At 41.4% G+C, this 25,173-nt stretch overlaps 3 protein-coding genes across 4 annotated transcripts; 2 read left to right on the top strand and 1 right to left on the bottom strand.

Annotated features, from left to right (window-relative positions):
* The first annotated feature begins 977 nt into the window (after nt 1–977).
* LOC121954813 (ovarian cancer G-protein coupled receptor 1-like) lies at nt 978–2,658 on the top strand. The gene is made up of 4 exons (XM_042502519.1): nt 978–1,038; nt 1,135–1,244; nt 1,885–2,072; nt 2,151–2,658. Exons 1-4 carry the CDS (start codon nt 978–980, stop codon nt 2,656–2,658), a joined length of 867 nt encoding a protein of 288 aa, XP_042358453.1.
* A 5,182-nt stretch (nt 2,659–7,840) lies between these two features.
* Nucleotides 7,841–10,392, top strand: LOC121955000 (G-protein coupled receptor 4-like). Its single transcript, XM_042502775.1, has 4 exons — nt 7,841–7,879; nt 8,165–8,395; nt 9,417–9,604; nt 9,701–10,392. Exons 2-4 carry the CDS (start codon nt 8,180–8,182, stop codon nt 10,245–10,247), a joined length of 951 nt encoding a protein of 316 aa, XP_042358709.1. The 5' UTR covers nt 7,841–7,879; nt 8,165–8,179; the 3' UTR covers nt 10,248–10,392.
* A 2,902-nt stretch (nt 10,393–13,294) lies between these two features.
* LOC121954806 (alpha-synuclein-like) lies at nt 13,295–21,350 on the bottom strand. 2 transcript variants are annotated; one of them, XM_042502511.1, is made up of 6 exons: nt 21,162–21,350; nt 17,001–17,042; nt 16,570–16,697; nt 15,709–15,735; nt 14,431–14,487; nt 13,295–13,871 (listed from the first exon to the last, which is right to left on the bottom strand). In XM_042502511.1, exons 1-5 carry the CDS (start codon nt 21,280–21,282, stop codon nt 14,431–14,433), a joined length of 375 nt encoding a protein of 124 aa, XP_042358445.1. In that variant the 5' UTR covers nt 21,283–21,350; the 3' UTR covers nt 13,295–13,871. The 2 variants fall into 2 exon arrangements, with proteins under 2 accessions (XP_042358445.1, XP_042358446.1); XM_042502512.1 differs by lacking the exon at nt 15,709–15,735.
* Between the last annotated feature and the right edge of the window lie 3,823 nt (nt 21,351–25,173).

The following is a 25,173-nucleotide window of genomic DNA, read 5'->3' as shown; positions in this document are numbered from 1 at the left end:
CGAATGCGGCTGCATGGTGTCAGATGAGAACGCAGCCGGATGGACCCGGTGGTGTTGTTATTGTAAGCTGGCAGACAGCCGGATGGGAATGGGCACGTCCGCAGGCAGTGCGCACGGCTGGCGTCACTTGTTTTGCCTAAACTGAATCATCTGGTAACTTTGTTGCCTAATCTAAACTCTCTTAATGCACTTGTTAGCAAGCACCTGACTGCAATTTCAAACATTAATATGTACATACACACTAGCACAGCCAGCTTACATGCATGCACCTATCAACTGTAAAAGTAGAAATTGCGAAAGTCTAAAGGTCAGTGAGAGTGCTTGTAGCCGTGGTAACAGGACACTCATGCATATTCATTTCCTCACTTTATTTTTTTGTCTCTTCCTGAGAAGAGGAGGCGTAGATTATCATCAGCCTCCATCATGTCGTCGCTGAGCGCACTGAGTGAAGACTGCTTGTATGCAGAGGTCAAGACATCAGACGCTGGTGCAGGGACTCATGCAGGTGGGGTGTGCGCAGCTTTCAAAGGTAAATTTGTGAAATAAGTTTTTCTTATATAGATAATGAATGAGGACAAAAGAACTGCAAACTGTTGCTGAAATGAATAAACTGCAACAAGTGGACAGCTTTGGACTGCAGCTGTACAGACTATTGCATATAAACCAATATTTTCTTTTTGTCATTTTATTTGAAATTTTTAAACTTTTTAAACTGTGAGAATTGTTTGTGAAAAAGTTTGTGATTGTGTAGCAAAGTCTAAAGAGACAGAAAGCAAAAAGATAAATTAAAGAAAAAATACAACCATACAACACGTGAAACACATTCATGCGTAACATTTGATTTGATTTTAGGTCAAATCTATGTACACGGCCTGCGTGTGTGTGAAGTTTTAGCTTTAACGTTATCACTAAACAACATTACACAGCGTGTTCACTTGCTTTAACCTGATCTCTTTAACTTCAGGTTTCACTGAAGAATGGAGGATTTCAACATGAACGGCTCCTCACAGGACAGAGGCTGTGACTACACCTACATCACCGGTTATTCCTCCACAAATATCACGTTCCCCGACACCCACTATTACTTTGTCTTTGCTCCCTACATCACCTACAGCAGCCTCGGCTCCTACGGGGCTTTCTATTATAACCAAGAGGCTGGATTCATCATAAAAGTGGTGACAAGCGTTACCTTCTGTATCGGCCTTCCTTTGACCCTGATGGCCATCTATGCTCTTTATTCTCAGGTAAGACGGACTCGGATTTATTTGCTTTATATGCCACGAGTCTCTTTGTAGAGGATCGTAATCACAGAGCAGAGATGAAGCACTGACATAAATTTACAGCAATAATTTATGCCATGATTACCACAAAAGATGCACAGCGACAATAATCATAAAAACTGTGACAATAATAATAATAATAATAATAACAATGATAAGAGTATATGATGGGTTATATCTTATATTAGTATATGATAGTATATGTATGTGACAGTAATAATAAACATATCTGTATTGATGAAAGTCTATAAAACTTGGAATATCATCAAAAGTTCCCCGGCAGACTAGGCCTACATCATCCTAACTAGGGGCTGGTTCAAGGCAAGCCTGAGCCGGCCCTACCTGTAACCTTCATCAAAGAAGGAAGCCTTGGGTGTACTTGCGATCGTGGGAGGAGAAAAAAGTAGAGGAGCTTGTCATATCAAAGAAACTTCCCTGGCAGACTAAGGCTGCACCAGCCGTACCAAAGGTTAGAGGCTAACCTCTCATATCTGACGGCCGTTTGGACGGCTCTGACTGGGACTGCTGAGCGGAGCACGATGACACACTCAGGAGCAGACCGGGTCCAGAGCATGTTCCCAGGTTTTTGTTTGTCTTCCCGCAGGTGCAAAGCGATCACGTTGCTCCGATCTACGTCATCAACCTGCTGATCTCGGACCTCATTCAGCACTGCTGCTTGATCGTTGAGGTGGCACAGATCAAGAGCTGGACCACATTTACTATCTGCACTCTGATCTACTATGTTTGTGTGGGGGCCAGTGTGGGCTTCATGGTGTGTGTCGCCCTGGAAAGGTACCTGTCTGTGTGCAGAGTGTGTGCAGCGCCTGGTAATACTGAATAATCCTGAAACTGTGCTGTCTCGTGTTGCAGGTACTTGGTGATCGTCTTCCCTCTGTGGTACCGCTTCAGACGGACCATCAGGGTCTCTGTGCTGGTCTGCGTGGCGGTCTGGGCCTTCCCCGTCGTCAGCCTCCTCTCTGTATTTTGGTGGAAAAACTGTAAGGCTAAAGAAACCATCGTCACGGTCTATTTACTCCTTCCCCTCCCGCTGCTCGTCTTCTTCCTGGGTGGGACCCTCAGAGGCCTGTCTGCTTCCGTCTCGGTCCCGTCCGACGAAAAACGACGAATTGTAGGGATGTTGGTGCTGGTGCTGCTTATTTACACTCTGCTGTTCCTGCCCACGATCATTTTGTTACTGGTGTACGGCGCCAGAGATAACGACATCCTCCGAAGCCTGTTTCCTGTGTTTTTTAGGTTCAGTCCTCTTGCAGACTTGGTTCTGTATATTTTCATGAAGAAAGGGGTCGTAGACCGGCTTTTGGCCTCCGTGTGTTGTTTCAGAGCGGACAGTAATGACGTCAGCGGTTCAGTAGTTTGAACGAGGACGTGTCCACGGTCAGCTTCATGTGGACGGACAGTAAAACAGAGAGACATGTCTGCAAAAGTAAAGAGAAAAGACAGATTCTGTCGTCTGCTGAAATGATCTCTATAGAGCGGTGAAGTTATGAGTCCTAAAATGCAGAAGTCCGGTAGCATTGTTGCACTTCTGGTTCCCTCGTCTTAAAGTCTCTGCATTTTTTGAATGGGATTTTCTGAAAAAAGGTCTGTGGTTAACACTGGGCAAAGATATTTCAATGTTTTGTTCTGCAACATAAATACGTCTTTATAAACCCAATTTTTGAACTTTTGAGGTTTTTACGCGTCTTAAAACAAGTGTTTCAATTGGACTTCAGTGTTTGTGTGGGACTTTAGACGTCATCACAGCGGACACGTCGCACTCAAACTTGCAGATTTATCTGTTCAATCAAATCAAAGCGGAACAATTCGAGGTGGTGATGTTTAACACGATGTAGTTGGTTTATAACCGAACAAAAGCTTTTTGCTTCTGGAGATTTGGTTTACGCTTCAAAACACACAAAAGTGGCGTTCATCTGTGAAGATTATCACGTGAACAAAACGTGTAAGTCTAACGATTATGATTACTGAAATAATCAAAAATCCCAGAAGGGTTTTGATGAGGGAACCAGTGCGATGCTAACTTCCAGACTGGCCTTTGGAAATACATCATCCTGCACCACTCTATCAGACACATAACTGTCATTTTCTTGCATCGTATAAAATGGACCTTTATTGTGAAATTAAAACTTCCTTTCTGTGCTTTTGCACAAATGACTCAGCTCTCTCCAATCTTCAGTTTGTCACAGCAAAGAGGTTCAGAGGTCTCAGAAGCTCCTCTCAGAGGACGTTTGCTCCTCAGTCTTCAGTTTATTTAGTGTCACACGTTTTTCTTTTGATATCTTTTTGAATAAAAGACTTGTGCTTTATGCATTTGTGATGTTGTACCAGAGTGAATGCTGCTGTTGTATCAATAACTCAAAATCCTTCAGTCTTCACCATGAATATTGTCATTTTCAGTCCCTCCAGGCTGTTTTTGTGATCCTAAAAAAGGTTTGGCTGGAGTGCTACTTCACTCGTGAAGGGTTTAAAAAAAACAAAAAATGCTGAGAATTAATAATAATTAATTTAATATTTATGATTATGACTGATGTTGGTTAAAAAATTAATTTAATGAAGGTAGAAAAACATATTCATTTATAATATTTTTTATTTTATTTTTATTTATTGTGGTGTGCAGTGTGTGTTGTGTGATATTAAAACAGGGCCCTAAAAGGTTAAAAGAAAAATACAATAAAACGTCTCGGGCTGGTTTTCTTCCTCCTCTGTGACAGTTAACTCATCTTTGTGCAGCCGCGCCTCAGCGTTCGGTACCTGCTGTTGTTTCCCTTTTTTCCCAGTTCATGTTTCTGAGCGTCAGTCTCCCTGAGCTGATCGGAGGTGATCAGCATCACCTGGTGTGCAGGTGATGCAGATCACCTGGTGTGCAGGTGAGGAGACTGACGGCTGATTAAGAGCTGAGAGCAGCTCGGTGTGTTTCCCCTCCGGACCAATCAGAGCGTGACCCCGCCTCTTCCTGAGGGCTGAAGAGAGGCGAGGAAACGCGCGCTCAGGACACTCTGAGCCCTCCTCGGTGTGATGCAGACCTCACGTCATCTCTCCGCCCTTTAACACCACCTTTGCTCCCTTTTCTCACCTGTTTATGTGGTTTTTTGTAATCAGAGAGTGGAGGAGAATTGAAGATGTCCTGCAGCAGTTCTTAGTGTTTCTGTGCATGAGTTTTAACGCCTGCAGGCTTTATTTAGCAATTTTATTTATTGGTTTATTTCACTGAGCCCCGATAAAAGCCCTGCCTCCATATATTTAAAAAAAAAACCTAAGGCTTTCAACCAATTTGTAAAATCCTGATTTATCGCAGAATGTCTGTAGTTAAACGCGATTACATTTTTTTTAATCACATGCTTTCATTCCAGTATTCCTCACACTTCCCCTGTAAAACAAAAAAGTCAAAAATGGAAGAAATGGAGCGCCTCCTGGACCCAAAGTCTGTTTGAGGTGCTCTTTGGGCGGGAAATACAAGGGTTAACAATCAAAAGGAAAACTGCCGAAACGCAGGTTCACCACGGCCGTGCCGTAGAAATAAAGACCTTTAAACACTTCAGGAAAGTGCAAGTTTTCTTTTTGACTGTTAAAACAAAAAGTGGATGGTGTTACTTAACCCTTTGAAAACAGACCTCGTCTGCATGATCCTGGTGAAACAGATCTGAAATCAGAACCCCAACAGCTTTTTCATTGTTTTCTTATTTTTTTGCAACAGAAAGGTGAGCTGAGCCTCAGAGAGCTGCAAAACACATGAAAACTGTCTGAAACAGAGCACAGCAGAGAAGTGTTGTAACGCTCTCTGGTGGCTGCAGGTGAGACTGCAGCGTCTTCAGTCCTCAGCGTCTCTGAGGTTGCTGGTTTGAATCCAGAGAGCTGTGCCACAAAACCTGTTCAACAGAACCAGACTCTTTTAGCCTGAACTGGATCAACAAACCCTCGTTCATGAAACAGCAAAAGAGCAAATACACACAGAGAGCTCACGAACAAAAACACTCCAATATTGTCGCTGAAACACGGTCCACATTGGTCATTTTTGTCATGAACACTTACTGCCTTTACTGTGAAATACGGTGACAGCAGAGCAAGTGAAGGCAAACGTTTATATACGGACAAAAAGATTTTCCAAAGTGACACAGAGACGTACAAAAAGAGTGACGACAGAGGAGAAGACTGAAAAAACAGAACTAAACGTTTGTATCTGTCAGTTTCTAAGTGTCTCATACGACATATTTGATATATTCTGACAAACTTTGCAGGCCTCAACACAAAGACTAGTGACTGAAAGTCTTCTGTGATTTGAGGTATGACGCCAAATTTAGACCAAAGCAAGCGTCGTTTTTAAAGATGCAAAAGTAAACTTGGGCCCAAATTCCAGTTTATAAACTTGAGTCAGAATTTGTTAAGCAGACGGTAATTTTTTTTGTCTTTTTGGGGATGTTGAGCATGATTTTTGAAACAGAACGACATCAGGCCACCAAATCTTATTTTACAACTTTTCCCTTCATCTCAGGATACTCTGTGCTAATTTCATCCATGTGTGACTATTTATGCCACACCCTTATATCTGAATTTACATCATTACAACATGTCCCCGAAAAAGGGGTATTGAACCCCCTGAGACCAGTTTGGGGGTGCTGGTTTTCAGCTTGTGATGAGGTTTCAGCTAACAGGAAATAAAAGTGGAAAAAAGGCAGCAGGAGCATCGAGGGCTGGACCCTAAACCTCCTCTGTCGTGTCTGTAAAGCACTTTGAGTGTTCTCCTAATGAAAAACCCACATTAGTAAAATTGCCTCGCTCCGCCTGCCAAACATTTCAACAATTTCTTGCTTCTGGAAAAATCCCAAACTGGACAGCAGCCAGTTTCCTCAGGGCTCTGTCAGCACTGACCGGCTGAATAAATCTGCTCTCCACTCAAGTGTGTACGACTTCACGGCGTCCACTCTGAGAGTGTTTCCTCTGTCCTCGGGGACATGGCGACGCTGAAAAGCGGCCTGGTGTCTCCAAACGTCTTCAGCGTCACTGCTGTCCCTTACAGACGGGCCGAGACACGAGCAACAAAACCGCCCGGATCCCTTCGCTCTGAGAAACCTCGTGGTCTCTGAACGTGATGCTGGAGGACGGAGAAGAGATTCAGAGTCGGACAACTTCAATAATGTACTTTAGAGTCGTAGAAGTACCTCAGAGAGATCAATACAGGGGCCAGACTCTTGTGGTCTCATGCATACTGACTCACACAGAATAAATTCAAGAAATTAGAATAAAAAAAATAAATTCATGCTTCAGTACAAAAGGAAGTAAATAAATTTGATGTTCTTATGCGCTGCACATCACTCAAATACAAATACGAGAAGATTCTTTCTTACTTCGTCTTAGTGTAAGAAAATACAAACACGCAGCAGAAGTACATGCACGAACTTTTCGTCATCCACTCAATACTGAAACATCCGAAACTGGCTGACACAGGAGCAGAGAGGAATATTAATCATAATGACGTGACTGAAACCTAAAAAACCTTCAGAATAGTCCACGCTTTGTTTACAACGCAATCTGGCCTCTCAGACCTCGGCATGAAAATAAAACTGCACATGTTCAGTTCATTCGATAGAAAGTTCCAGATTCTAAAAATGTGAATCTCAGTTTTCTTCTTTGTTGTGTGATACTGTGGTTGGTGCGGAGGCGCTGTACAAAAGCCCGTGATCCCGTTTATTTTCCCTCCTCCTGCAGAGTCAATGTTGGGTTTGATCCTCGAGTCGAGATGCTTTAACTGTTACATCACTGACAGACAAACAGGGTCATGTTAGATCTGAGTTTCAACCACGAACAAAAGGTGTCCCACCAGGTTCAGTTTACGGACCAGTGCTCTTCACCATTGACGGTACATAAATAATAGTTTTGTCTTGTCTAAACTGTAATGTCAGTCCTTTTGCAGACAACCTTCTTTCATACTTTTGGGCTGATTCTGTAAAATCTGCGACTGAAAACTTGCTGCTTTTTTTAATGATTTGCAAGCTGCACTTGCAAATCCCAAACTTATTAAATGCAGATAAAATAAATTATCTGATGTTATCAAGAACCAAAAATATTAACCGAGCTACTCTAAATCTGTACTTTAGAACAGCTCGATCTCGCAGCACCTCTTTGCAGGATTTTGAATGTCCTGAGGAGACGGGCGACATTGTCCCCGTCACGGGTGTTTAGCAGTCGAGTGGAGGAGGTTTGACTTGGAGAGCCCACTCCGTGGTCTATGCTGAGCTGACATCAACAAACTGAATTCTGGTGAAGTTGGTTACTTCTGCTTTTCTCAGAGAAAATGAATCCTTGAATTCGTGAATCATCCACTAACAAAAAAACTCTGTCCATCCATCGCCTTTGTAATTTCTCAGTTTAGCATATTTCTACCTTTTCTCTTATTTTTGCACTGCAAAAATATAAAATTCTGTTTTATTTTTCATTTTTGATAAAAACGAGCACACAAAAAAGAGGAAGTGCTGTTGTGCAATTTCTCTCCTCGTCTCTGCTGCAGAAAAGCTGTTCAGACGCAGATCGTTTCCAGTCACTGATACATTTTACACATCAAACAGCAGCACAGCAGCTCCTAACCGGTGCGTTTTTGAGTCTTTTGTCATTTAGCATGAATAATATCTTAAAAGGGAACTTCCTTTGACACATGTTTATATTTAACCTTATCATTCCTGTTTTTATCTGTTTAACTTTAACAATGCTTTTTATTTAATCTGTGGAGGCACATGTCATATTCATGTCTTATAATAAATCAAACTGCCTCCACTTTTGAAAGACAGAGGCATATTTGCTGTATTCACAGTAATTACGGGATTTTTGTGCCTTACTAATTTACACACCTGCTGCCCATTTCTTACTTTAAACAGGTCACACTGTGAGAAATGGACGTCGTCTTCAGCCAATTCAGCGACGACTACAATTGGACCTATCTGTATGATTACGACGATTATTATTACTTTGAAAACTACACCGTCTTTTCAGAGTACGACTTTCACAGGATAACCACTTCACCGTCGGCCTCATATGTGATTGCGTGGATCGTGATCTGGATAGGTTTTCCACTGACCTTACTGGCCATCTACGCTCTGTATTCACTGGTACGTAAAAGTTTAGAAATCTGCATCTGAAGAAACTTTGGCTGAATTAACATCACAGAAGTTGGTGCTCGCAGGTTCGGCCGTGTTCTTATTGTTTAAACCTATAAAGGTTTTGCACAGCGTTTGGAAAAGAGCTTTAATACGCAGCTCCACATACCCAGCCTGCAGGGAACGTTCCCACAACATCGGTTAATGTCACCTACAAGTTAAAATGAAGTTTCAAAGACAACATTTTAATCTGATGTTCAAAGAGCGTTTTAAGGAGGTTAGTCATTTTAAGTAATGTTCCTGTACAGTTAAATAACTAACTTAACGACTAAGACGTAAAGTTATAACTGCAACATTTTGAGGATGTTCTGGTGATGTTGACACATCAGAGTGTGCTTTTATAAAACCTTCCCACAATGTTACAACAAAGGAAGAACATTTTCAAAGCAGCACTCAGAGCACACAGCGTTTTCTTTAATACATCAATGTAATGTCATGTGATATGTTAGCAATAAAACAATAATATTGTTTCATGTTTGTCGAGAATGTTGCCTGAAATTTAAGAAGAACATTCTGGGAACATAAAGAAAACTTTGTTGTTGTGTAATGTAAAGACTTTTTATATTCACTATACAAAAAAATTAACATTGTTTGATGTTTACAGAAATAGAAGTTTGAGAAAAACATTCTAGGAACACAAAGAAAACTTGCGACTGAAAACGTTACTAAAACATGCGGAGGTTGCATTTGAACATTTTCGGTTTCAGAGCCAAACATTTGCAGGTCTGTTTCTGTGTGCAGAGAGCCTGATGGCTGCGCTCAGCGGCTCGACTCGGCTGCTTCACGACGCTGCTTCAGGAATTTTGTGTGTCCTCATCTGAGGAACTGAACTGGCTGAATCTTTATTTCAAACATGAAAAACAGAAGCAGTACATTTACACAGCACAATAGTACATTCACATTCTAGAAGAAACACTTCCAAAATTTGGATAAAATGCAGATTTTGTTTCGTCATTTCACACTCCGCCTGCAGGTGCGAGAGGACCACGTGGCACCGGTCTACGTCATCAACCTCCTGTTCTCAGACCTCATCCAGATGTGCTGCTTCGTGGTCTGGGTGGCGAGACCCTGGGCGTGGTTTGCTTTCTACGTCTCGAGGTGTGTCTACTTCATCGGGGTGATGGCCAGCGTTGGCTTCATGGTGTGTGTCGCCCTGGAACGGTAAGCGGTGTGTGTGCATGAGCACTTTGCAGAAGCGACATTGTGAAAGCTGGAAATGTGACAAATATTGGCGGCTCCGCCTCTCCATTACTGCAGGTATTTGGTGGTGGCCTGCCCGCTGTGGTACCGCTTCAGACGGAGCATCAAGCTCTCGGTGTGGGTCTCCATTTCCGTCTGGACCTTATCTCTCATGGAGTTCCTCACTGCGCTGCTAACATCTCACTCCATCATTTTCCGCTGCGTCTTCCTCCTCCTCCCGTTTCCTCTGCTCATCTTCTTCCTGGTTGGGACCCTCAGAGCGCTGTCTGCGGCCATTTCTCTTCCCGTGAAGGAAAAGCGGCGGATTGTCGGGACTTTAGTCCTGGTGCTCCTGAACTACACGGTGCTCTTCCTGCCCTGGGTGATCTGGCTCCTTCAGAAGTTACACGGACAGTTTTTTCATGACGTCAATGATTCAGGTTTCTACCTGTCCTTCCTCCAGTTCAGTCCCCTCGCTGACCTGATTCTGTATGTGTTCATGAGGAAAGGAGCTGTGGACAAACTGCTGGCCCGCCTGTGTTGTGAGAGGATGACGAGAGAGGAAGACCAGGGCCAGGCCCCCTCCACCGATCCAAAAGACACAGAAGAAGTGTCCTCGGTGTAGAGGACAGTGGGAAACGGACCGATGCTGACCCCTCGGTTCCACCAGCAGCGTATCGAGAGCATTAAGTCTGCAGCCCTGTTTTTCCCCGTCCTCCGGCGGCTCTATATCCCACCGAGAGCAACGATGGCGTGTTTCAGAAGCGAAGTCCTGCCAGATAATCCTGTAGACTTTATGAGCTCACTGTGTCGTTTTTCCTTGATTTGTGGTCATTTTTCTTTGATTTTGTGGTCCTATTTCTTTGATTTTGTGGTCATATTTCTTTGATTTTTGTGATTCTACCGTGGCTGAGTGGGCTTCATATAGAAATTCTTTCTTTTTCTGTCTGTTTGAATTTTGTCCATTGATGTTTTTACCCACTTTGTTGTGCTGCAGCCGACAGTCCAGCCAGGATCTTAGTAGATCTGGACATTTTTCAGTCAAAAAAAACCCCGATTATTATACAGATTAGTATAAATTAGCCTAAAAGAAGTCCAAAAGAGCCGCAAGACAAATTTTTTAAAAATCAAGTTAGCGAGGTGCTAATCCTGAAGTCCCCCGGTGGAACTTACCCGCTTGAGAGCGCTCAGCTGCTGTGAGTCTGTAGTACGATCCTCTATGGGGAAGTAGATTTGGGTTTTTTACACATTTCTTAACTCGAAAAACAAGCTTTTTTCTGCTTCATGCATAAATGAGGGGCTTTCATAGAAAGGAACGAGGCCCCGCCCCCAGTGCAGTACCCAGATTTCCTCCGGGACGTTGCTGAGATGCTCCGAGGCGTGTCTGGTGTAATAACAAGCATTGACTGCAACGTCTGCAATCGCCTCCTTAGGCCGTGCTGCGGCGGTAACGCGCCATTGACAGACCCGATGGAATTTAGGGCTAACTTCTGCCCCGTTTCCTCAATGTTCTAACATTTGAAACGTGCAATTATTAGAACAACTTGAGTTCGTTTGGCTGTAGTGTAAGTAGATAAACCAGTTACTATTTATTATATTATTTATTATAAACTTGGCATTAGGTGCCCTGCAAACTGCAAAAAAGTAGGAAAAGATGACAAGAAAATGCGACAACAACAACAACTTGCTCAGGTTTTAAAGGGTTAATTTGGGGAATGTGAGTGTGTGTATGTATGTTTCATTAATGAGAATAAAGGTTTAAATAAGGAAGCTGGTTAATTAAAATTTAATGACTTTTGGAGAAGAGGTGCGATTAAATAAATTTGTTATTCTCACTTTCTTTTGAATATGTAACCGAGGTCGTCATGTGTTTGTTCATTTATGTATTTAATTTTCTGTAAATATCAGTTTTTTGTATGTTGCTTATTTGTTTGATCATATTTGTTTTCTTTTTTAACTGTTCAAAATAAATTACATGAATTACATGTTATTTTTTAATAGTGCGGACTCCCTCCTCGTCACGTTCCCCCTCTGACAAATATATTTCATGTAAATAAATAAAGTCACCCTAATTTAAATACATCTGCACGTTTTCAACTGAAACTCACCAAAATACCTGCTGTGCAATTTTCATATAATTAATCCTAAAAGGCTGTCAGTGTATCTGTTATATAACTTCAGTAACAAACTCACACATCTCTGTTTTTCATCGTTTTCAGGCCAGATCTGTATCTGTAAGACATGATGTCTGCTGGCTGTGACAGGAAGCGTGTGGTCGATAACTCGAGCAGTTAACAGTTTATTTTTATCTCTTAAATTTCCAAGAAATGTTTAGTGTGTTTTTTTTCTTGCACAGGAAACAGAAACATTAAGATTAGTTCATCGTTGGCACTGGAAAATGTAACGGTGGTTCCTGCAGAACATCAGACATGTCCATGTTTCCTCAAACAGCAGTTTGTAGGACATTTTACAAAAATGCACATACAGCAGATCGCGTTTCTAACAAATGAACGCCCCAAAAATGATGATGGTGATGATGATTGGTTTGATTTCTTTTTTTTTTCTTTGTTTTTTTTAAATGTTGAAAAAGTGAAAGTTCAACAAAATCTGTAAAAGGTGACAAGAAAGTGACCACAAAATTATTGGAAACAAAACGTGTGGGACTTAAATAAAAAAACAAAAATGTTCTGAAGAGTATATTTCTAATTACTATACTTGTATGTTTAAAATAATATAATAGAAAAAAGTAAACATTTAAAAGACAATGCAGCATGTGCAGGTGAGGGGGCAGCTCGGTGTGTTTTCAGAGCCTGAATTTTCCTGAGGGCTGAAGAGAGGCGAGGAAACACACTCAGGACGCGCCGATCCTTCCTCCGCCTGACGCAGACGTCACACACTCGCGTCACACACTCATGTCATTTCTCTGCCCTTTATCATCTCTTTGCTCTCTTTGTTTGAGGGCGACTTTGTGGGATCTGAAAGTGGAGAGAATAAAGATCACCTGCAGCAGCTCTTAGTGCTTCTGTTCAAGAGGCTGAATTTAGAGATTTCATTCATTGTTGTTTTTTTTTTTAACAATTATATTAATTTTTCACACACACACACACACACACACACACACACACACACACACACACACACACACTGGCACACAGGTAAAAGAAAGATTTTGTATTAATGAAAGCACAATAATCAGAGAAGTCATTGAAAGCAGGAAGTGAGGAATAATAACCATAAGTGAGGAAACAGCCGATGCAGATTAAACCTACACCTGTATGATAAAAGTGAATAAACTTAATATTAATCATGAGAAAAATCAATAAATAAATACTCTAAATCGTAGATAAAAGTTGTCTTGCAGAAAGCTTACGACTGCATCCCGACGTTTTGTGCTCCATGTTTGTGGCCTTTTCTTAATTATGTTTACTTAAAAGTTTCGTTCGGCCTCCTGCTGTGAACTGTGACGGACAGAGAGAGCAGCACAGTGTCAGTGTGCTGTAAATAAATCAGACTGACCCACTTTCTGCAGCCAAAGTCCTGAAAGGAGCTCTGCATCTGCCCTCAGACCTGCTCGCTGTGGTCCCGTAGGTTTATTTATCGTACTTTTAGTCGTTTTCGTGCATTTTATTCAGTTTGAATTAAGCAGAAGAAGAAGTAACGAGGCGTTTCGGCTGGATTTCAAACTCATTTTTATTTTACTTCTGTTGTTTTGTAAAAGAAATCAGATCTGAAGCTCTGTTATTATCAGAAACACAGACTGTGTGAGTGTGTGTGTGTGTGTGAGTGTGTGTGTGTGAGAATTACAGGGTTAATTATGAGTGTGTGTGTGTGTGTGTGTGTGTGTGTAGTATTAGGTGTGTGTCAGTAAGGCGACATGCATTTAAAAGGCTTCAGATATCTGTCAGTCGGGGGGGCAGGGTCAGCGTGATGATTGACAGGAGCAAGGGGCGGGGCTTGTAGAGACCTGATTCAACTCTGAGCGTTAACAAGTGGCATCAGTGTGTGTGTGTGCGTGTGTGTTTTCGTGATGCTGAGGCAGTGTAACCATGGCAACAGGAAGGAAGATGATGAGGAGGGTTTTTTATTGGTTAATGAGGTCACACGCAGGAGATGAGCATGATGTTTTCGGGCAGGGTCAGAGGTCAAAGCGCTGAGCAGGACAGAGGCAGAGGTTCCTCTTCTCTCGCTGCTCATTGGACAGGAAGACACAGGAAGTGACTGCAGGTCACTGAAGACTGAGGACGAGATTCTGAAAGAGACAAAAGAAGGAAAATGAAGGGAATTAAATTAACGATGATTTGTGGTTTCAAGTTTACTCCGATTTGTTTTAATCAATCAATCAATTTTATTTCAGACTCTTAAGACTCTCGAGTGTCATTTATGAAAACTTTATTGTCCACATATGTGGAAGTTTGCCTTTAGTTTCACAATAAAATACATCAAAGACACAAAATACATAAAAGACCATAAAAGTATAAAAGTATAAAAAATGACAGCAATGCATTTTATTTAAAAAGTATACAATAGTTCTCAGTGATGCACATTTGAGCAGATATAATTTAGAATAAAAGACTCAAAGTTTGAAATAAACCTGTGGGATTAGACATTTTAAAATCTCTCTTCTCAAATTTAGTATGTGGCCGAGGAGTTAACTCGGGGCAAACAGCCTGAGATGTGCTCTGCTGCCCCAAAAACTCACTAGACATCAAATGTGGATTAATCCGCCACTTAAAATAGTCCCCACCCAATGCACTACTCTCTCTCTCTCTCCAATGCAAATCCTCTTTTATTGTTGATAGTTTTCTCACCTACTGTGCAGCCTGTTCGGTCTGTTCTCCACCGGCTTCTGTTTTCGGGAGGTCGGCCTGCAGGACAGACAGACAGAGGTCACATGACTGCCGCTAAACTCCACCTTCATACAAATGTTCAAAGTTACACCTCTCCCCGAGAAAGTACCACAGGTGTCACCATTAACACCAATAATGGCTGCACTCCATTCAGGTGTTTGTCTCTTTAAGATTTTCGTGGAGACTCAAAAACGAAACCCTCATCTTCGTGTCCTCTTTACAAAACTGACTTTTTGAATTTGTCCTTTCTGATTGAAACATCTCTGGGAGAAGTTTAACTTTTTATTTATTTGATGGTTCAACAGCAGGAGAGCAGAGAAATCTTTCTGTGGAGATGAAGCCAAAAATGAGCCAAAGCTGAAAGAAACGGCCACGTTAGTCATCCGAAATCCTGCAACAGGAAACATTTTAAAAAATACTTAATAAGCTTCTTATTTGCAACCTTATCTTTACTTTTAATATTATTATTGTATTATTTTATTGTTGCTAGGGTGGAGTTGTTGTTGGTAAAGCAGGGCATCATCAGCATAATGACAGATTTCAGCAGAACTATCCTTTCCTTTCTGTGCATGACAACTAAATCCTGCAACAAGAAACATTTGCAAAACTTTATTTACAACCTGATTTTTATTTTCCTTGTTGCTAGACTCGTGTCTTTGTTTCCCACATATCAAGAAAACACAAGTAGACACATAATAAGGTAATCATCACCACGGTGAAAGTCACCTAAACTAACTGCTGAGAAAAAGGATTTTGGAAGTAGAACAATGTAAACTTTATTTCTCTGAAGGGTGAAGTTGTTGTTAGTAAAGTAAAGGAAGTCGTCATCAGCATAATGACAAACAGCACATGGATTTTGGTGGAAATGCAAACATTGACACACCATTCAGCCAAAAGTGGCGCTTTTAGGGGACCAAGAATGTCATATTTTGACATTTTGGGGCCACTGACCAAGTGTGAGTATTTAATGAGATGGGAGTGATAAAGTTTTGAATAGTTAATTGTACCAGTACTACCACTAATACTGCTTAAAATATTAATTCTTGCAGATGTCACTGGAATTTCTCTGTTAGAAGATAATAAACCGGTTTGATTTTCACGTCAGCAGGAAAATAGATGTTAATGTAAAAAGCTGTGAGTCCTGAAAAGGCATTTTAATGTCAGAGAGTCGTATCGGGCAGCGAGCATCATGCCATGCAGCCAATCAGGCACTCAATCCCCCATCAACCAATTAGGCACCTCCTCAGCCAACGGTCCCGCCTCCTCCTGTTCCCATCAGAGAGATTCGTGAAGAACAAAAAGAAAGATATCAACATAACACAGATTATAATATTAATCGCTCCAGGATTATGTACTAATACGATGGAAGTAAAGGAAAATGTATCTTTGTCTTGTATGCTACATAATTTACAGCTTATTCTTTTAATGATTTACCTGCAAAATGTTTTTTCTCATCATTAAATATTCTAAAAATGTACAAATTCAAGTTACGCCCAAAAGAGACTTTTTTTGTTTGTTCATGTTCAGAGTAGAAAATGAGAATTAACATTGGGCAAAGAAAATTCAACAAATTGAAAAAGAAATGTAAATAAATATATATAAATACATTTATATTTTAGACTTTACTTTTTATATCACTAATACCTGCAACAACCGCCTCTTAATAATAACAACAAAATAAAACTCTGACCCGCTTAATAAACCTCAAACATGTCCCCTTTAATAAAAACTAAGCCTGTTTTTTAAGGTAAAATTAACTGAAATAAAATAAGATTTTCTGAAATATGATGACAACTGATCCGTTAGACTTGAATTTAAAATGAAAGACAGTTCATTGTACATGTTTATGTTATTTTTCATTTAATTAAAACTAATATTTAAATAAATGATCACACATTTATGGGTAACACAAGTGCAACTAATAACATCAATAATTAAATTAACTTTGAGCTTAATATTAACATTTTTTAATTAACAAGGTTTTTTTACTTAAACAAAGCTTAAATAACAAATAGAGAAAACTACTAATAAATATTAAGTTACTTTAACTTTAATAATTACATTATATACAGTATATACATGTGACGCAACATCACTGACCTTGCTGACAAATCCGCTCGCCAGCGCGGCATTCTCCACGCCCTCCACGGCTGCCTGGGCCACCTCGTTGGTGCCGGAAACTGCAGTGTCAGCAACAACGTTGGCCTGCTCGGTCGACTTCTGTGCAACTATATGAGGATGTAAAAAAATATAGTTTAGCATCAGAAATCTGCAACAGAAACATTTTCTCGCGTGATAAGAGTAACCTTGTAAATACTGAGCTGTTTGGGGGGTTTGGGCGGCTGAGTTTAGCCTTACACAACATCCCTGCAAACGTATTTGCCAGCAAGATGCTTCAGGTTATAAATAGGATCGGGGACGTGACAGGAATGTGGGACGGGCTTCAGAAGAGTTTAAAACGCTGCAAGTGTAAAAGTGAAACATGCCACATGTTGTATTTTGGCTGTGGGTGATAATGAGTGTGTGTTTACCTGTGTTAACACCGCTCACCACTCCCTCCATCGTCTTGTTTCCTGGAGATGAAGGAAAAAAACACGATTGAACACCTGAATGTTCATGTTATTTGCCTGTCTAATATGAGTATTTGTCATGTTCTCCCTGTTTTCTGACCTGCTCCTGCTTAAATTTGTTGTCGATACAAACCCAAAACGTGCTTGATAAATTCAGTTTAACAGCAACACTAATGCAGAGTCACACTCACCACTGTGCTCTGTTTGTCAGTGTTACAGTTTTCTATATTAGTTTTATTTGTCTGTGGGTTTCATAATAAAAGCTTTTTGCCAGCTTAAAGTGTACGATTCCTTTCGCCTTCTTATTAGACTTTTAGTTTGAAACATCAGCAGGAAGTGTAACGTTTACTGACAGACATAAGAGCATATCAAAGTCTGAAAAATAACCTAATTTTGTGACATTTGGATTCAACATATATATATGTATATACAGTATATAAATATATACACATATATATGAATATTCATATCCAGTGTTTACATTTAAAACTTAATAGTTAGATTCAACATTTTAATTTAGATTTGACAAAGAATTAAAATCTAAATTGTAACTTTTAGAGTAAGAAGTTTTTACATTTCACATTTAGATTTAATGTTAAAAAGATATAACAAAGATTTGACATTTGGGGTTAACATGTATCTTTCACAGTTAAGTTGTTTTACATACATACATAACAGATAGTTAACAATTGCATATGACATGTTTTAAAATTATTTCTGTGTTTAATGTGAGAAGCTAAATATTTTTAAGAAAACCTGTAGTTCAGTAAAATAATATAATTGCGACTGTTTCTGAGTTCCTGCACTACTTTTTTAAACATATTTTTGGCTGTTTTTGCCTTTAATTGACAGGTCAGCACAAGTGTGAAAGGGGGAGAGAGGGTGACATGTAACAAAGGGCTGAGGCTGGAATTGAACCCGCGGCCGCTGCGGCGAGGCCACCGCCTCTGTACATGGGGTGCCCGCTCTATCCACTGAGCCTCCAGACGCCTCTCTGCACTGTTTTCATGTAAAAAACTCAAAAATCAGAGCGATCTGATCAGCTGAAGGAAGTGAACGACCAGCTGTTGAGCTTCAGTGTGAGTCTGGATGTGACCTGGTTTCCTGAGCTCAGCTGCTGAAGCTCTGAATTATTAATTCATGTCACCCAGTTTACACCGAGACCACCAGCATGACGCCCACTCTGCTTTTTCATTATTCTGCTCTCACTCGGAGAATTTGCCTTGTTTTTCCAGGCTCCGATTGGACCAAACGTGAAACAGCAGCCGCCTCGGTGTCTCTGGGTTGTTGTTTTGGATCTCCGGCTCTCAGCTCTTGTTGTTCGGCCCAGACTCAGATGAAGTTATGTTTCTCCCGGTGGGCGTCCTGCCGCTCTGTCATGTGACGGATCGGACTGAACAGACTCTTTGTGCGAGCAAACAGTCTGTGATTCACTGTCTGACGCTCACACAACAAACGGAGCGCCGGAGCAGACTGAGAGGAAACGCAGCGGCTGTTTCCACACAAACGAAACTCATTTATCTGCCGCACGTTCAGCCAGTTACAGGAAGGCGGCCGACTGTATCACCAGATGTGATGCATATTTGATGAACCTGCAGGTTTTATCTCCTCTAATGGACGCTTTATGTTTCCTGCTTGTGCATCAGTGCAATTGTAGTCAAACAATTATTGCGTTTTAATCTTTGCAAATATCCACAAGGAATAATCTGAGTCTGAAATCAAGGCTTCAGATTTAGGTCAAAACTTTCCCCTGACAAACTTAGTTTTTCCTCAACGGTGGAAAAAAAATTAATGGTGAAACTTAGAAAAGGCACACTCAAATTCCCATTAAGATTTGTAAAAGTACTAATGCGTGCATAGAATTGCATGTGAGAAAGTTTATGACTGGGTCCAGGTAGTATTTGTGCCAAATTTGAGGAAATTCCCTTGAGATATCATGATCTAAAGAAAGAGTCAAATGTAAACTCACAGCAACATCTGGCCACCAAATTCTTATCAGTTTATCAAGGAGTCCAAGTTGACGTTTGTGCCAAATCTGAGGAAATTCCCTCAAGGTAGTCTTGAGATTTTGGGTTCACAAGATCTAGATTGACAAAAGTCAGAGTAACTTCTGACCCCTAAAATTTTTAGCGGTTCATCATTGAATCCGTGTGGATGTTTGTGCCAAATTTGAGGAAATTCCTCTGAGGCGTTTTTGAGATATTGTGTTCAAAAGAAAGAGACAGACGAGGTCGCCGTGACCTCGGACAGACGTTTATAAAAAATAAAAATAAAAGTCTAAGAGCACCTGAGTGCAGACTCTCTGAGCTCCTCCTGTCTCTCCAGACAGCAAAACTCAACAACAAGCGCCACAGGGGAGTGTGACATCACTTCCTGTGGGCCTGTGTGTGTTTTTTGTCAAGTCAACAAAGACTAAACAAACACACACACACACACACACACATACACACACACACGCTGCATACAGAGAGGTTTGTTTCTTGCTGCAAAAACACACAAAACTTCAAGTGAAACGTCAGAATAAACTGCGCTGCGTCGTCACTCGCTCAATTTCCACCAAAACACTCAAATTTCTTTTTATCATTTGCAGTTTAACTTTTTGGTTTTTTTATCCTTCCCTTCTCGCTGCTCTGTATCGACTTCAGCATCTTAAAGTTTAAAGCACAATATCTCAATGATTTCTTTCTCGATGACTTTTGAGATTCAGATCTGTCACTCCCTCCCATGAGTTTACCCGTCCTCCTCTCAGACCCGGCCCTCCTCATTTTCCATGAAAATAAATAAATGCAAATAGAGAAGAACAGAAGTATTAATGTGCGGTTTGTTGTGAAATATTTTTCTTCACATCATGTTCTTTCTTTTATCACTCCTTTAAGTCTCCATCTTACAATCCATCCTTTCCTCCCTCAGCCCTGCAATGAAAATTTAATGCTCCATGTCACAATGAATTTCACTTTTCTTGTTTCTTTTATTTGAGTTTAATATTTTAAGCTTTCAATTCTTTCTTCCATCTCGTTTTACTGCACCCAAAAATAGCTCGAGTTTCTGATATCTGATGATTTTTAGTCTGTCTTCCTCTCTCACTTTTCCTCACCTTATCATCTTTCCATCTGTCTTTTCTTCCCTCATTCCTGCTTCAAACAGACGTCGACCTACCGACTGATTTTAATATTTTAGGCACTTTTTAAACAAAAAAAGCCCGGATCAGAAAATTTAACACATTTGGTTCCCATGTCCCTTTTTACGGCCTTCTTTTCTTCTTTTTATCCCCATAAGACCCAGCTCAACATCTGATTCCTTTACAGCATGAAAACCTCTAAAACCTTTCAAAAACATGAACAAAAAGAAAACAAATCATAATGGGGAACTTCGCAAGAAATGTCCCGCTCACTACAAAAAAAAACAAAACCAAAAAGGGGAAAAGGAAATTATGTAAAATTAAGCTGAGGGGATTATTAGATATGATCAAAAATGGGGAGAAAATGTCCAGAAAAGTAAATCTATACTCATTTTACTTAAATATTTAAAATGATGTCAGAGAAATAAACACAAGAACACCTCTTAAGCACTTTTTTTAAGGTCATACTCTTGCCCATTTTACTTTTTTTTAATTTATTGCAATCAGTCGATCATTGCAGACTCAGGGTCCATATAAAAGGACAAAACATCATCATTTCAGGTAATTTTCTAGTTTTTTGGGGCCTTTTCTGTTGTTTTCGGCCCTCCAATGCTTTAGGAGAGAAGTCGAGTCGCTTTGCTCCGGTATTAAAGGGTTAAATTTAGCGCACAGTGTCACGATGAATTGCACTTCTTGACCTCCACCTGTCACTCCCTTCATCCCTTCTCTGCCACGCCTTCAATCGAAAGACGACTCCCAAAAATGTGATCGTTTCTGTCAAATTTAGATCTTTCTTTGCCAATTTCTCCTCCACCTCCAGCTCATCCCTCCATCATCCCTTTTAATGCATCTTTTCCATCCAAGATTTTAACATTTTTATCACTCTGTCTCACTTTTCAACATAAAGAACGAGTACAATCTGTGTTTTTCACCCTTCCATCCATCCATCCATCCATCCATCCATCCATCCATCCATCCATCCATCCATCCATCCGCCCTCTCACCGACGTAGAAGACCCCCTCCTTGGTTTTGGCAGCGGCCTCCCCAACCCCGGCCTTCGTCTTCTCAGCGGCGGCCACCACTCCGTCCTTCACATTGAAGAGTCCCTTCTTCAGGTGCTCCATGATGCTTTATTTCTTCCTCTGTCCTTCTTTCTCTCTTCTTCTGCTGCTACGTCTGCCTCGCTCGTCTCCTCTCCTCTCTTCTGTCAGCGATCTGTTCTTCCTGCTAATGGATGAGGGAGAGAGGGAAGGGGTGGAGAGACGGCACGTGAGACGGAGAGAGAGGGAGTGAAATATGAAGGCAACGTGGGAGCAGAGAGAGAGAGAGAGAAGGAGAGAACGAAAGGAAGAAGCAAAAGGAGGCAAAATTTGGCTCAGATTTGGACTTTATCCAAACTCTGCCCGTCTGCCTTGTGGGGTCATGTGCTGCACTTTGTTTTATGTGGTTCAAAGTTAGAAAACTATCTGAAAAATGTCCTAAAAATAAACAAAATAAAGCCAGTAGAAAATGCAAGAAACCTTCGTAAAATATCTGGAAATATCAGCAATAATTCAGGAAAAAATACAAAATACTATCAGGGTCTGTTGAGCATCAGCTGCCTTGCAGAAGTTTACCTCTGGACTTTATTTTATGTAAGTAAAAAGCTTGAAAACTATCCAAAAAAATGTCATAAGAATATCCTTAAAAGTTTGATGTCTGCTGGGCTTTAGTGGTGTTGCATGCACGTTATTTTATGCAACTGAAATGTTTCAAAATGTCTTCAGAATATCCAAAATAACATCAATAGAATATGCAAGAAATTCGAGAAAAATATGTCTTTCTTTTATATGTTTAAAATTGTTTCACAGAAAAATTATTATAAGCACTTTTTTTAGGTCATTTCCTTATTTGTTTGTTTTTCACACTTTTTTCCCCCCTAATTTTTAAGTAATTTCTTGTACTTTATTTATTTTGCTAATTTTTGTTCATTTCCTTTTAAATTGCTTTTTGCCTTTTTCCATGTTTTAAACAAAATGCAGCCAATTTGTTCAGGTTCCAAAGGGTTAATATTTTTATTACGTGTTTGATTCTCCATAAGTGAAAAACCTACTAAATCCCTTTATGATTCTAATATTTGTATTTTTTTTTTACTCGTATTTTCTGCAGAGTAGTGTAAGTACTTTTACTGCAGTAAAAAAGGATCAGAGTACTCCCTCCATCACTGCTCATTAGTTTATATTTTTAATTTCACTGCATTAGTGCTGACAGTCAGCTGGACAACCTGAATGTGACTCAGCACAGCACACACACACACGCACACACACACACACACACACACACACACACACACTCCCAGACACACCCTTGGCTGCCTCATCCCTTGCTCTCTGATTGGCTGACGGCCGGCGCCGGCTCTATTTTTAGACTCCATTTCATTTCATTTTATTTGTTCCAGGATCCGATCAGCAGCAACATTATGGGATGCTGTGGGTTACCGGGGCGATAAGAGCTGACAGCACTGATCAATACTGACCATCAGCCTGCACACACACACACACACACACACACACACACACACACAGAGTAATGTAATGCTTTATTGATTTCTATAAAGACATCTCTAATGGTGGCACACACGCACAGAAACGTGAACTCCCTCCTAAAAGCATCACGTTTTATTTATTTTTAAGAAAGTCACTTTTTGAGTGTTTGATGTTCATGTGTCGTAGGAATATCCATCATGACCCAACTGGCAGAATTTCATGTTGAGTCAAACCCGCTCTCATCCATAATCTTTAAATATGGCCGCTCTGTCAGCTGACCTAAAAGTCTAAATATGACGTGTCTGCCCGCGTCAGTTAGGAGCCTGATTTCTGTTATAATAATATTAATAATTAAACATTTTATTTATGGGCGCCTTTCAGGACCCTAAAGATCACCTCACAAAAAACAAAAGCAATAAAACAACATAAAATCACATTTAAATACATAAAAGTTCAACAGCAGTAAATCACAGAGAAAAGGCAAGTTTAAAAGGTGAGTTTTGAGGTGATTTTTTAGGTGGATTTGAAAATGGGGAATGAAGAGACAGGTCCAAAGATGAAGGGCTGACTGGCTGAAAGCTCTGGACCCCACAGTGGGTAAACAGGGAGGTGTAGTGAGGAGCATGGAGGAGGAAGGTGTTTAAGGATGAAGGAGGGCAGAGATGTATGGAGTAGCGAGGTTATGGAGAGGCTTGAAAGGAGGAGGAGAATCTTGTAACCAGTATGGTGCTCGACAGGAAGCCAGTGAAGCTGTTGCAGGACGGGGGTTATGTGTTCGATTGAGGGCGTTCTGGTGAGCGTGCGGGCAGCGGCGTTTTGCACTAATCGAAGCTCATGAGAGAGCTTCAGCTGACGACCGAAGAGAGAGTCCCCATTATCGATGCGAGAGGTGATGAGAATTTGGTTTATTTGCTCATTTCAGTGTACAATTTCCAAAACAACACAAAAACCTATGATACACCTATTATAATACTTGCTACTTTCTAACAAATGACAGAAGCTGCTGTAAATACAGACACAACGTAACTTAGTGATGTTGATATGTTAGCCAATTTTTTATTTTCAAATTCAAATTTTGTTGGAAGGAAATCGGGGTTCAGGGTTTTGCCAACAGACAATGACACCTGCCCCCATCTCCTACCAAGCATGTCTTTAAAAAGTGGGAGGAAACCGGAGCACCCGGAGAAAACCCACACAGACACGAGGAGAACATGTAAACTCCACACCGAGAGGCCCGAGTCACACGGACCTGAAGCCTCTCTGTGAGACTCAACGCTAGTCGCCGAGTCACCGTGCTGCCCTGCAGATCACATTAAATAATAAAGCACTTTGAGAACAAACTTTCCATCCATCCATTGTCGTCCACTTATCCGTGGCCGGGTCGCGGGGGCAACAGGCGGAGCACAGCATTCCAGACGTCCCTCTCCCCAGCAGTGCTCTCCAGTTCCTCCTGGGGGACCCCAAGGCCTTCCCAGGCCAGAAGAGATATGTATACCCTTTCAGCGCGCTCTGGGTCTGCCCGAGGCCTCCTACCAGTCGAACCTGCCCAGAACACCTCCAGTGGGAGGCGCCAAAGAGGCATCCTGATCATGCCCGAACCATCTTAACTTGCCCCTTTCAACCTGAAGGAGCAGCGGCTCTACTCCGAGCTCCTCCCGGATGTTCGAGCTCCTCACCCTATCTCCAAGGCTGAGACCAGCCACCCTCCGGAGGAAGCTCATCTCGACCGCTTGTATCCGCGATCTCATTCTTTCAGTCACTACTCAGAGCTCATGACCGAAGGTGAGGGTCGGGGCGTAGATTGACTGGAAAATCAACAGCTTCGCCTTCCGGCGCAGCTCCTTCTTTACCACGACAGTCGGATGCAACTCCTGCATCACTGCAGAAGCCACACCAAACCGCCTGTCCATCTCACACTCCATCTCTACCCTCACTCGAGAATAAGACCCCGACACACTTGAACTCCTTCGCTTCTCCGCCACCCAGAGGTGACAGTCCACTGTTTTCTGGCAGAGAACCACGGCCTCAGATCCGAAGGTGCAGACTCCCATCCCGATCGCAAAACATTCAGCTGCAAACCGCCCCAGTGTACGCTGGAGGTCATGGTGTAATGAGACCAACAGAACCACATCATCCGCAAAGAGCAGAGATGTAATTCTGAGGTCCCTAAACCGGACCCCTTCCTCTCCCTGGCTGCGCCTTGAGATCCTGTCCATGAAAATCACTAACAGAACTGGTGACAAGGGACAACCTTGGCGGTCGCCAACACCAACTGGGAACGTGTTTGACTTTACGCCGAGGATGCGGATGCAACTCACTTTGGTCATACAGGGATCGGATGGCTGATAGATGCAACCCCAGCACCCCTGTATTCCTGCAGTACTCCTCACAAGACCCCCCAAGGAATGCAGTCGTAGGCCTTCTCCAAGTCCACAAAACACATGTAGACCAGATGGACAAACTCCCACGACCCCTCCAGCAGCCTCACAA

This window comes from Plectropomus leopardus, chromosome 15 (assembly GCF_008729295.1).
Source record: "Plectropomus leopardus isolate mb chromosome 15, YSFRI_Pleo_2.0, whole genome shotgun sequence".
Classification (NCBI taxonomy): domain Eukaryota; kingdom Metazoa; phylum Chordata; class Actinopteri; order Perciformes; family Serranidae; genus Plectropomus; species Plectropomus leopardus.
Note: the sequence above shows the minus strand (reverse complement) of the source record. Positions and strands in the feature narration are given on the sequence as shown.